Below are 13,462 nucleotides of genomic sequence, written 5' to 3' on the forward strand. Positions count from 1 at the left end.
GTGATGAGAATTTGCCTGGGATTGGGCTGGAACGGAGTATCCTGTGAAAGGGCGTTGCTGGTTGGAACCCTGAACTGGAGCACTCCACACTTACCAGCATTTTGTCACACTTGTGAATATCGTAACACGGATAAGAAACTTGATTGGGCTTGGAATGGAATGGCACATCCTGGGAAAGGGCTGGCTGAACAGGAGCACCGTTTTGTTGCAAGGGGCCAGAATTTGAGCCAAGATTCAGCCGCAGAACAACACTGCTTTTATGTAGCCTTTTGCAGATTTGGTGATAATAAGAAACCCCAAACTGAGCATCCCTTATAAACCCCATCAGTTCCTAGGGAAAGAAAAAAGAGGCCAAATTCTTGGGGCCTCGGCACTAGTGTCTCCGTCCTTTCAAAACACAGGAGATAAGAGCACCTTCAAACATGGGCAGAGCGCTTTACCCAGCCCTGGTGGGACTGGACCCTTTTGCAGTGACATCCCTTCCTCGCCCTCACCGCTGCCTTGCTCCTGCCCTCTGAAATGCCTTCTGCGAAATGCCATTTAGTGTGTTTGGGAGAACTGCCCAGGGCATCAAAGCGCCTTGGCCCCAATTGTACCACGCGGCACCAGGTCAGGGGTTATTTCACCCTTCCTGCTCGTCGGCCAAGTGCGCCTTTTAACATTTGGAAAGCGCCAGAAGGCCGAGCCAGAGACTTCGCCTGTTGCGAGCGTGAGGTTGCTGAGTGCTTTGCGAGTTCAATCGAAAGGGCGCTTTCAGGGGCCTCATTAGCCTCTCCGAGGGAGAACGCGGAGAGCACATCCCTCTTTGCCTCCGCGGTGTGACATTTAGCAGCACAAATTAACATCCATGCAGAAGCGAGTTAACAGATGATTTCCTGGTTCCTCCCTCCCTTTGCCAACCTCACAGGGCAAGAGGGGACAGGCAAGAAACGCCAGCTGCCTTCCACCCCACCCAGCTTTTGTCTGAATACTGTAAAACTTCGCAAGAAGCCTCACTGTTCGTTATTATTTTTATTATTAACTGAACTTGCTAGTTGCTTTTGAAAAATGAAACTTAAACTCATTTTACTATATAAAGGTAAAAGTAAAGGGACCCCTGACCATGAGGTCCAGTCGTGTCTGACTCTGGGGTTGCGGCGCTCATCTCGCGTTACTGGCCAAGGGAGCCGGCGTACAGCATCCGGGTCATGTGGCCAGCATGACAAAGCTGCTTCTGGCGAACCAGAGCAGCGCACGGAAACGCCGTTTACCTCCCCGCCAGAGCGGTCCCTATTTATCTACTTGCACTTTGACGTGCTTTCGAACTGCTAGGTGGGCAGAGCATGGACTGAGCAACGGGAGCTCACCCCTGCGCGGGGATTCGAACCGCCGACCTTCTGATCGGCAAGCCCTAGGCTCTGTGGTTTAACCCACAGCACCATCCGCGTCCCTTTACTATATAACACAAGCATTAAAACCAATACAAAACTGAAACGAAACGAGAGCTCAAAACACGGATGTATGTAAAAAGGCTGTCTGATATACCCCACAAAGGGGTTGCAGTATCTAAAACTCTCGAAGATAAAGGCCAAAAACCTGAATGAAAGCAGCGTTACTGCCAGGCTCCTGAAAGTAGCCAGTGAGGGCACCGGGAAAGCCTCCCTGGAGAGAGCATTCCAAAGGCAGGGAGCCACCACCAAAAAGGCCCTGTTTTCATGTCACCACGCTCCAGACCTCCCTTACAGAGGGCCCATGGAGAAGGACTTCGGATGTTGGTTGCAGGGTCCGGGGTGGGTCATGATCAGCAGATCTGCTCGAAGTCCTCCCAAATCGGAGCCTCTGAGCACTTTCCATTGCCTCCTTTCTCCCCCACATCCCTCCACCGCACCCCCCAAAAACTTCTCCCACACCGCCCATGGCCATTCACAGGCTCCTCTTCCGCAAGCATCTCCTTGCCAGCTTTTGGCAGATTGAGTCCCGGGGGTGGGGTGGGGTGGGGTGGGGGTTGTTCTCTTGGAACTTGACAAGCGAGCAGAATTTGGACACGGGGAATAGATTCTCTGCTTGTACATTTTGGACGAGTCGAGTCCCAGCTGATTTACGACCGTCCGACACACTTGGCTGTACTCTTCGTGTATGTTCTGCATTATGTGTCGCCTGGAATTATTTTCATATGTCAGTTGGTTGGGCTTGCGGTGCCATATAGAAGCAGCGACCCCTTTCGCTGCTTTCTGGTTACTGATGCGCATATATATATATGTATATTCATCTCCTTTGGTCGCCAGGGGCGGGGAGCAGCTCACCCCCAAAGCAATCAGTGCTGGCTATTCCCGATGTACCACCTTGGCTTCAGGCACTGTCTCCTTCTGTTGTTAGAGCACAAATGGAGAGCCTGTGGCCTCCCAGAGATGTTGGTGGACTACAACTCTCGTCACCCCTGACCAATTGGCCTTGCAGGCTGGGGAAAATGGAAGTTGGAGTCAAACAGCACCTGGATGGCGGCTACGGGTTCTTCATCCCAGCTCTAGGTAATAGAATATTACACCTCTATAAGCGCATTTAATATGTGGTCCCTGATTGTTTGGGATGGAATAGGGCTGGAGAACCCATGGTTCTTGTGGACTGCAGTTTCCATCAGCCCTGACCATTGGCTGCGCTGGCTGTGGCTGATGGGAACTAAAGTCTCACTGGAGTCCGGCCAATGGGAGCTAGACTCCCGCTGGAGTCCAGCCAATGGGAGCTAGAATCCCACTGGAGTCCAGCCAATGGGAGCTGCAGTTCTACAGCACATTGGCTCTCCTATTGTCGACCTTCTAAGATGCTGTAGGGCCCCTGCATTATGATGATGATGATCAGGGTAATGTGAATCTGCCTTCAATGTGTCAAGCCAGTTGTCCGTTCAACCCAGTGCTGTTCACTCTGACCAGTAGCATCTCTCCAGGGAACTGCACTTTGCAACTGCACAGGGAACTGTTTAAAGAATCTGTGTGCCACCCACCACCCACCCCAGAGCAGTTTCTTTTTAAGTTATATGCTGTCACTGCACTCTGTTCAGCTGACACATTCTCTAACCTCTCCCCTGCCTTCCTCCATGGCCACAGTGTTACCGGGACCTGGTGCTGGTCAGCCGGGATGGAATGAGTGCCGTGTTGAACAAGATGAACCAGATTCTGATGGAGAAGTACCTGAAGCTGCAGGACACGTGCCGTACGCAGGTGGGCTATGTGCTAAGAGCTGCGTCTTGCCTATGTGCATTTTCTTTTCTCTGTGTGCCTCCGTACTTAAAAGAACTGGGGTGGTGGTCGTGGTGAAGCAGGAGCTGTGATCAGCCCGCTGTTTGCCTCAAGCCCTGAGTGCAGCGCTGCCAAAGGCATTTTGAATTCTGCAACCTGAAGACCCAGATTCCGCAATCGGTATCAGATCTGCAAATCTGAAAGCTGGGTTTCAGGGGCATACGTAATGCGGTATGCAGTTGCGGGTACTTCCTACCCTCTGGCCCCTTGTTCCCAAACCCTGGTGCCAGATTTAGAATTTTTATATGGAAACGGTGCACTGAGGCATACGGGGAAAGTCAAGGGAAGTGTGGTGCTGTAATCTTGGGGGCGGGGCACGAAACAGAAATTTGTGGTAGGTGGGCTTGGTGGCTGTGTTTGTAATCCAAACCTTCTCCCCTGCTGCTCACCCCAGGAATCCCCACATAGACACGGTTCTATAACTTAAAGTGGTGTTTGGGGTTCCCTCCACAACCACAAGGACTAGAAACTTGCAGGATGTTGTGCTTAAAAAAATAAAAAATAGAGCGGAAATAATCCCGATCGCGGGCTCTTCCGAAGGACCCATATTCTTTGAGCAGCGAGCCATTAGGGCCACGCCAGCGTTTGGCTGGCGCAAATGCTGGCGTGCCGTGCCTTTCTTCTGCCAGGACAAGGCGTCAAAGAGGTGGGAGAGGCTGGCTTTGTCCATGTCGTTTGAAGGAGCCCTGAATTCTCTTCTCTCTCCCATGCTTTAGTTGGTTTGGCTGGTGCGGGAGATAGTGCGGAGCGGGATTCTGGGCATCGAAGGCGTCTGCATGACTTTCATGAAGCAGATCGCAGGTGAGTGCGTTGGGGGCAGTATTACTGGAGAAGCTGGCCCCACAAAGCATCCCACAGGACAGGGGTGGCCAACTCCCAAGAGACTGCGATCTACTCACAGAGTTAAAAACTGGCAGTGATCTACCCCTTTTTCGGGGGTTTAGGTCAAAGTTGTTGAGCTTTTTTAGGAAGGAAGAAGGTCCATTTTTGGGGGGTTTGGGTCAAAGTTGTTGAGTTTTTTCAGGGAGGAGGTAAAATGTTGAGCTTTTTTAAAGGGAGCCACAGTTGTTCAGCTTCTTTGGGGGGAGCCAATGATCTACCAGTGATCTACCGCAGACATCCAGTGATCTGCTGGTAGATCACAATCTACCTGTTGGACATGCCTGCCATAGGAGGTGGAGGAAGGCTGCATTGATGGCTGCTAGCCTAAATGGCTGTGCTCTGGCAGAAGCAGCAATGCTTCTGAATAAAAGGAAAAAGGTAAAGGTAAAGGACCCCTGGACGGTTAAGTCCAGTCAAAGGCGGCTATGGGGTTGTGGCGCTCATCTCACTTTCAGACCGAGGGAGCTGGCGTTTGTCCACAGACAGTTTTCCGGGTCATGTGTCCAGCATGACTAAACCGCTACTGGCACATGGAGTACCGTGACGAGTGCCAGAGTGCACGGAAACGCCGTTTACCTTCCCGCCGCAGTGGTACCTATTTATCTACTTGCACTGGCATGCTTTTGAACTGCTAGGTTGGCAGGAGCTGGGACAGAGCAACAGGAGCTCACCCCGTCACGGGGATTCGAGCAGCCGACCTTCCGATCAGCAAGCCCAAGAGGCTCAGTGGTTTAGACCACAGCGCCACCCGCGTTCTGAATACCAGTTGCTGGAAACTGCGGCAGGGGGAGAGCTCTTGGGGGCTTCCCATTGGGGCATCTGGTTGACCACTTTGAGAACAGGATGTTGGGCTAGATGCGACCAATGTCACTCTTCATTTCTTAAGGTGCCCAGTCCTCATCAAGCAATCAACAGACGCCAGGCCATTCTGAGCAGCCTCCTGAGCATCATTGCCCCTGTCCCCATCCCTAAGCTGTTATTTTTGCTGGTGCCTGTGTCTAATGAAGGGAGCATATTGTGGCAGTCAGTGTTTGCCTATGGTGACGCTGGCATGTTCAAAATGAACCGCCTCATGTCGAGCTGAGGTGCCTACGGTCCAGGTTGCCAACAGCTACACAGAGAGCACTGGTTTAATTGTGTAAAGCCGCCTTAAAACTGGAGCCAGGGCCAGGAGAGAGGGAGGGGTGGCTAGTGGCAGGAGGGTTGCCTTTTGAGTTGCTCAATTAGCAGCAAGGTATATTGGAGCAGCTCTCTCAAAGAGAGATTGCAGCGGGCCCAGAGTTTCTTTATTCTGAATTACACCCAATTTAAAAAATCCCTGGTGTGTTTAGGGTATTTTTATTTTATTTTTGTAGAGAACAACCATTACTCGGGAACATTATTCTGTAATTATATATCCTTTTAAAAAAGGAAGAGTTTGGTAATACAGCTGCCTGTTCATGTGCCATTGCGGATATAGAACATTGTCCAATTTAATAAAACAGATTTATCCCCAAACCATTTTTATGCAATTATGGGACACCTGTTTTTGTTTTTAAAAGATGCAGTAACTCTCCCAATAACTCTGGGAAGATTTCCTTTTCACCTTACATTAAAGTGTGTGTAAATATTACGCACATAGGATTTATCTTCCATTTTTAAAGCTATAAAGAAATCTCGTCGCCAGAGCTGAGTTTGTATATAGCAGGATTAAGGAACCAGGGGCCCTCCAGCTGCGGCTGGACTATAACTCCCATCAGCACCAGTTTGCATGGCCTACGATTAGGGATGACGGGACTTGTAGTTTGGCAACATCTGGAGGGTAACAGGTCCCCCATCCCTATCCTGGTCACACATCCCAGCCAATCAGGGATCTCTCATTAAATTGCAGTACTGTAATAGGATGCCTCTTGGCCAAACAACCCTCATCTCCCTGCCCCACCAGTTCCTTCCCTACCAAATCAGGTATGGGCTTGATAGGGATCTCGAGAACTTCTGGCACACTTTTGTGCCGGGCTGACATCAGGAATTTGCCGCAGTGGAAAATCTGTCATTTCGTTGTTGTTTTTAATCACCTGCATCTGCAATGTGGAGTTGGGCCTGTATGAGCTCAGAGCTTGCCAGCTCCCCCCCCCCTTGCCTGAAGGACAGGCTCTAAAAGTTATTTCTTGGGGGGGGGGAGCAGGAAGGACAAAACCATAGTGGACCAGCAAACTATTGTCTTTCTCCCTTGGCAGGTGTATGCAGACTTCTAACTTACGGGAAACTTCTTTTCCTAAGGCACCTCTGCCACTCGCTCACCCCGATAAGGTTTCCCCCCTTCTTTTTATGAGGGTTCAGTTGCCATGACTACATCTTTTGAGCCCCCCCCCCCTGCGCTCCCCTTCTCAAGGACAGGCATCCAAGAATGGCTCAGCCTGACTTTTTAAAGAGTGCTCTGGTGGAGAAAGGAATTTGTCCCGCAATCGCTCACAGCAACCAGGAATTTACAAGCCTCGGGGCTCTTTATTAGCCAGCTTGCATGACAGCCTGACCTTGGGTGCCCCTAGTCTAGAGTTTTTTTTGGGGGGGCTGCGGCCCTCCAGATCTTATTGGACCACATCATCCCTAGCCTTTAGCCATGCCAGGGGTGGGTTGGGTTGGGGGTCTGATGGAAATTGGAGCCCAATAACACCTGGTGGGGGAGCTGAGTTAGGGGGAGAAGGGACACCTGGCTGGCCACTGCGAGAACAGGATGCCGGACTAGGCAGGCCATTGGCCTGATCCTGCAGGCTCTTTTTACATCCTTATGGATTACAGTGAGGGAGGACTCTTGCCTTCATGCTCTGCCTGTGCCCTTCCTGGAAGAATCTTGAGTGACCGGTATCAGAAGGGGACGCTGGAAGGTGAGGGGCCTTTGGCCTGATCCGGAACGGTTCTTCCAATGTCCGTTTGGTCATTGGTTTCCAGAAAGTGCCTGAGCTATCCCGTTGAGCAAAGGAGGACGGGGTTCTCCTAGGGTGGGTGGGTATATCGGTGTACAGGGCAAAAACGACCGCAACAAAAAGTTTGATTAACTGAAAGGAATTGGGGCAGTTTGATGCAAACCTGATGCTGGAGGAAAGTGCGTCCCACACTCTGAACCGGCTCCCTCCCAACCTTCTCGTCACCTGTTTGTGTCTTTGCAGGCGGAGACGTAACGGCGAAGAATATCTGGCTGGCGGAAAACATCCTTGATATGCTTACTGAGCAGAGGTATGTATGCCTGGTTAGTTGGCCATCGCTGTTGGCCACAGGGGTCATTGCTTGCTCACAGTGGAGCAAACGGACGGCGCTTGCCTAGACTTGCTCCGAAGGCTTGTTCAGGTGGACTGCCTGGCTGGTGGCATTGTGTTGCCTTTCAAGGGCTGGGCTCAGCCGTGTCTCACCTTGTCCGGTGTGGACTCTGAAGTCTTGCCAGGGCTGATCATTCCTCACTTTCCCTGTGACCAAGATGAAGAGAGCCCCGAAGCAGCCTTGCATAGAGACCGCGCAATTAACAGGGCATGGCTTTCTGCTGGACCTTATTGCTAGGAGAGATGAATATTTATTGCCTTGGTACGAACCCAGCCACATTCTCCAGACACCTGCTGCAACAGGCTTGGGTCACCGAGGCTGATCTGGCTTTGTTTATGCCGAGTCTCGGCTGCCCACTCCGTGCCTTCTCTGCTGCTCCTTTTTCTTTGCACGGATGCATCCCGAGTGCATCTGTCATAATATTTCAGTGCGCAGTTCCCTCTCTTAGGATGGTGTGTGTTGTAGCTGCAATGTCTCTTTGAAATTGCTCATTGCTGTGGCGAACAATCAAGTTGTTAAAGCGTTTTACTTTGCGGGGGACGGACGGACACATAAAGAGTTTTTCAAGTGTGTTTATTTCCCTTTTCGGCAAGGAACAATTCGATTCCAGCTGCGTTGCCCCACAGTGCCATCTAGTGCTCTCTCCGTTTCCGTGGCTGGAGGAGCCAGGGGGCTGTAAATCATTGCTTTCTGCCTGCTGGTTCTTGCCTAGACAGTCTTTACCTGGTAGTTCGTCTTGTTTGTCTTCTGCAATTCCTTGCCTGACACAAGTTCCTGACAACCCTCACCTTACGCTTAACACACACAAGGTCAAGTTTCTAGCCCACTTGAAGGCTTCCCTCTCCTTCCTTGGTCTTTTGAGTGTGATGTTCCATGCCAAAAGAAGTCCAAATTCTGTGCTCAGAGGAACTTTGCACTTGCAACCGTTCCTCCTGCCTCCCATTTGTTGGGCACATTTGGAATTTATGTTGGCAAGGAGGAAAGAGGAATGGGATGTAGCAAAACTCTGGGCAAGATTGTGTTTTTTGGCCCATGACTGCCTAGTGGCATCTCGCATACAGAGCCGGGCACCCCGAGTGGTCCAGCAGTTAACCATGGAAAAGCAAGTGCTTATCCCTTACGATGGTAGAGTTGCTGGACTTTCGGTCTGACCGAACAGGAGTCTTCTTATCTCCTTACGAGAGAAGTTTTGAAGATTTAGCAGGTGGCCAGGAGGACCTGTGGCTTCCAAAGGGCTGCTGCCAGTCAGAGTGGACAATACTGGGTTCGATAGGAACACACGATGCTGCCGCTTGTCTACGAGGGGAAATACGGGGAGCCGTGCAGCTGGCTGGGATGCCATCTTCATCGCTCTTGAAAGAGAATTGGACAAATCCAGCAATATGCCTCTGAACACCAGTGGCTGGGTATCACAAGGGGGTGTGGCCTGGGGAGAGGGGGCGTGGCTAAGGAGGGTGTGAAGTAAGGCCAGCCAGGGGCGTGGCTTGGGGAGAGTTGCTGCATTTGCTCCCCCCCCCCCCCCGAGCCTGGGATCCCTCAGCCCTGCCTTAAAGAAAGTCACCTTCCCTGTTTCTCCTGCGGCTTGTACTGGGCTGTGGGGGTTTGATAGGGGGAGAGCCTGGGACATTCCAAGGAGGGGAAGGCTACTCCTCAAAAGCTGAATGCCTGGGACCACATGGGGGGCTTTGTGCCGCACCAGGCCCTCATTGGCATTGTTGCTCAGGAGTTGATGACGAACGAGGAAACAGGCCCATTGCCTCAGGGTCGGTGTTTCTCAAACTTGGGTCCACAGCTGTTGTTGGACTACCACTCCCATCATCCATAGCTAGCAGGGCCAGTGGTCAGGGATGATGGGAGTTGTAGTCCAAAAAAAAAAACCAGCTGGAGACCCGGATTTGAGAGGCACTGCTCTAGGGGGTGGTTCCTGGCCTGGGAATATCGAGGATGGAGGGGGAAACTCAACTGAGGTCGGCAGAATGGAAAGCGAGGTTTTAATTAAGCGGCATAGTTGTGTTGGTTTTTTTTAAAATGTGAAACCAAAGCCCTCCCTCTTTGGCTGCTTTAATTGGGAGCAGAAGGTGTTGTTTCTCAAGCGGCATCTGGATCTGGGGGTGAGCCAAGCCCACCACGTTGCGCGTTGGCCCTTTCCGGCACTCGGTGGCGTAACGAGCCCCTGAGCTGCCTCTGGAGCGCCCTTAAACCTCTCCTCTCCGTCACCTGCCAGATCAATTAACCCCGAGTTCAGGCTGGAGGGCAGCGCCATGCATGGACCCCTTGACGTCGGCTGCCCCCCCCCTTTGCCACTCCTGCCCTTTCGCTGCTGCTGTTGTGCTGCACATCCAGTAAATGGACCGGAAGCCCCTTTGCCCTGCAAAGACTACCGCCCTTCCTCTTTGAGATCTTTTAAAAAGCATAACTAAAACAGATCTCTACTTAGTAGCTGTGCTAGGGTCAGGATGGGGTGTGCGTGTGTGGGCAGGATGATGTGACCATGGAGGGCATCAAAGCTTCCTCTCTCCCCCTGCCTTCCTCCCAGGTTCTTAAGATTTGCCACTTTCAGCAACCAAACACCCGTTTGCTGGAAACTGCAGGAGGGGAAGAGGGCTCTTGCGATCGGATCCTGCTTGCGGGTTTTCTGCAGGCATTTGCTTGGCCTCTGTCAAAACAGGACGCTGGGCAAAGTGATCCAGCAGAGCTCTTTTTATATTAGTTCAGAACAGAACCTCCATGTCCTAAGGCAGTCTACCTCTCAATGCTACATGCTGGAGACAAACAACAGGGGAGGGCTCTTGTCTGGGGGAATCCGACGGGCCGCTGTGAGAACAGGATGCTGGGCCTGATCCCACAGGGCTACTTGTACATGTTCTCAACGCCAACACTGGTTTTAAGCGGTCGGGAGGGCTGGCGTGGAACTAAATGCTCCCTTCTTTGCAGGGAGTGGGTTCTGAAGAGCGTCATGCTGATTGCCATGTCCGTGTACACCTACCTCCGCCTGATCGTCGACCACCATGGCTCCCCTCCCCTGCATGCCCTGAGGCAGAAGGAGGTGGAATTCTGCATCTCCCTGCTCCGAGACCGGGTAAGGGAATCTGGGAAGTGTTTAGCTGCCTGGAGGCGTGTGGGCGGGTGCCATCTCCGAGGAAGGCACTTGAGGGACAAGTGACAGCCGCTTTCCAGACAGCCTCCTTTGTCGCCGCAGACACACTCGGCCCCCACTCTCCTCGTCTTCTCTGTGGGGGCCGGCTTTGAAACGGCGGATCCCATTGTGACTCCCACCCGGATGAGCTCCTCTCTTCGCGTTTTGCGCCTTGCTGCTTGTTCCTCTTAAGGAGCTGAAAGCCCAACTAATCAGGGATCACACATTAAAATGCACTTAACAGAAGAGTGAAGCTGGGCTGGGGAGCATTGCAGCTCTTCGGATCTAGTGGGCCTTCAGCAGCAAGCAGCCAGCATAGCCGATGGTCAGGGGTGATGGGATTTGGAGTCAAGCAACATCTGAAGGGCCACAGGTTCCCCGTCCTAGTCCAAACCCCTGCCCGCAGCGACACAGGCGACACAGTACATCAAGATCCCTGTGGAGCTCTGGTTCCAGCAACATCTGGAGGGGCCACAGGCTGCCCACCCTTGTTTTTAACAACCCCTGCAGAGGAGTAGTTTCATGCCTTGCCGTAGAGTTGTGGGGCAGCTGCAGTAAAGGCCCTGCAGTCGGGGAGAGCAAGTTATGCTCACATATTGCCCTGAAGCACAGCCAGGAATCTGATCTGACTCTCCAGTGCTGCTAGCAATAGTAGTAGCGTTCATGATTGCACCCCTGTTGCTGTTGGCCACTGAATGCAATTGCACCCCTATTGCTGGCGGCCCGTGAATGTGATCGCACCCCTATTGCTGCCGGCCATGGATCTCCATTACCGTTTGCGATGGTGTTGACGGCCAGAGTTAGGAAAGACGCAGCCTTGGCCACTGAGCTGTGAGAAGTCCACCTTTTGAGTCTCCCTCCCAGGTCGTGATCGAGGGTCAGGCTCAGAATTTATAGCGCGGCCTGTTTGTTTGTACAACAGCAACCATTTCTTTCTTTTTTTAAATTTGTTTTATCTTTTTAATGCGGCAGCCGACCTTGCTTGTCACCCTGCCTCTTTGGAACCTGCTATCTTCAAAGGGGGGGCAAGACCATCTGCCCGAGGAAAGGCCTTTTCAGCTGACGGGTGGGATGAATCATCCATTTTTTGGGCTTTGCCAGGGTTTTAGGAACTGAACGTTCCCCGAAGCGCACACTCTGTCTGTATCCCTGTGCCTGAGAACAATAATGACTCTTCCCCCCCCCCTTCCCTTCTCCTCCCTCTTCCTCCCTACCCCAAGTTTATGGATTGCCTTATGATTGGCCGAGATCTGGTGAGGCTTCTGCAGAATGTTGCTAGGATACCCGAGTTTGAACAGCTCTGGAAGGACATCATCCACAACCCACAGGTGCTGAGCCCCCAGTTCACAGGTAGGTGATGGAAGTTCTGGAACGTTGTGGACTAGCTCCTTCCAGTGTCTGAGTGCATTTTTTTTTAAAAAAAATTCCTGTTATTTGTCAACAGTGAGTTGAATCCAATGTCAGTCCTGCTCGTGGTAGTCCCTTTGAAATAGATGAGCGGGACTAGCTCGGGTCCGGTGGGTCTACTCTTGTGTAGAACGTAGTTGGATCCAACCCGGTGTATCTGTGATGCCCCGTAACCAAAGTTCTCTGCTGCCCACTGTGCCTTGATCTGGAAAAGGAGCCCCTTCTAGTTTTCAGGGGTTAGCAAATTTATGGATTTGTTTCACAAAATTTATGTACCGCTTGATTGTAAGGGGGGCGGACCCTCAAAGAGGTTTTGAAAAAGAGTAAGGAGGAAGAAGCTGGCAGCCATTGCCACCCCCTGGAGAATCACAGAAATGTAGAGTTGGAAGGCAACCAAAATGTCATCTAGCCCAACCCTACCCCTGCAATGCAGGAATCACAGCTGAAGGATCCCTGCCTCCAGGATGGGAGCTGGCAGTGAGGCCTAGTGGATTGGCCTCAACTGGGCAGGGGACATACAGCTTTTTGGTCTGACAGTTCAGAGCAGTGCATCTTTGCTGCACTTTGAAGAGAAGATTCCTCCATCCGAGCGAGAAGGCAATTTAGGCTGCTCCTCCCTTCCGCGTCCCGTAGCCGCGGAGAACCTCTTAATCAGCGCCCCAAGGGCCGCCAGTTACCTCTAGCAACCACCCCCCTGGTTGCCTTTCGGCCTGATTCCAGGCAAATTAAGATGCAAAGCCCTTAGCAGCACTCTCTGAATTACGCCCCTAGGGGGCTTCTTCGAAGGGCCATATTCAAGACATTCTAGAAGGGGTTGACCCGTGGGAGATCTCATGCTGCGTTCCTCCCGACGGGTAGTTTTTGTTTCTTTTCCCACGGGAAGCGTTTTAACTAAGCAAGTTTTTTAAAGGGGAGGCAGCCGTCCTCCATCCAAAGAGCTCCTTCCCGCACGGCCCTCTGTCGACAAGTGGTATGGATTTAATACCGCCAGTTGGGCTTTTAAGCACGCAGAACTTCCCCTGCTCTTGACAGCCCTCCCGATGGGGTGGCAGGCCTACGTCAAGCCTTGAACAAAACACACTGCTCCCTTGGACCGGGAGAACTGGGTTTGCAGATTTTGACCCTAACGTGTTGGCTCGGGTCAACTGCCACTGTTTCTGTATTGAGCTGGGTGGGAAACGGAGGCGAGCGGAAGACCCTCGTACGAAGGCGAGCGAGGAGGAAAGAGCCACGCATAAAACGATGCACGATGAGGAGAAAGCGGATAGGGATAGATTTTTCTTCCTTCCCATCACTGGGATCCATTGGGGTCACTCAAGGAAACCGGTGGAAAGTTCAGGATAGACGAAAGGAAGCATGATGACTATAGTGGAACTGTTGGGGGCCTCTGAAGACCAGTCGCCGGGGATCACAAGTGTGGCGAGTGGCTTCCCTGCAATCTGGCTGGCCACTGTGGAAACAGGAGGCCGGA

At 52.1% G+C, this 13,462-nt stretch overlaps 1 protein-coding gene across 5 annotated transcripts in view; it reads left to right on the forward strand.

Moving 5' to 3' along the window:
• Positions 1 to 13,462, forward strand: part of INTS3 (integrator complex subunit 3) — an 82,143-nt gene that overhangs the window by 23,206 nt on the left and 45,475 nt on the right. For 4 of the 5 annotated variants that reach the window (XM_033174538.1, XM_033174537.1, XM_033174540.1 and 1 more), the window contains exons 4-8: positions 3,081 to 3,194; positions 3,989 to 4,073; positions 7,301 to 7,367; positions 10,383 to 10,527; positions 11,805 to 11,934. In XM_033174538.1, coding sequence (XP_033030429.1) covers positions 3,081 to 3,194; positions 3,989 to 4,073; positions 7,301 to 7,367; positions 10,383 to 10,527; positions 11,805 to 11,934 — 541 coding nt within the window. Of the gene's footprint in view, positions 1 to 2,406; positions 2,508 to 3,080; positions 3,195 to 3,988; positions 4,074 to 7,300; positions 7,368 to 10,382; positions 10,528 to 11,804; positions 11,935 to 13,462 lie in introns of those variants that run through there. The other variant, XM_033174541.1, reaches the window with a different exon arrangement.

The sequence above is a fragment of the Lacerta agilis genome, chromosome 17 (assembly GCF_009819535.1).
Source record: "Lacerta agilis isolate rLacAgi1 chromosome 17, rLacAgi1.pri, whole genome shotgun sequence".
NCBI classification, from domain to species: domain Eukaryota; kingdom Metazoa; phylum Chordata; class Lepidosauria; order Squamata; family Lacertidae; genus Lacerta; species Lacerta agilis.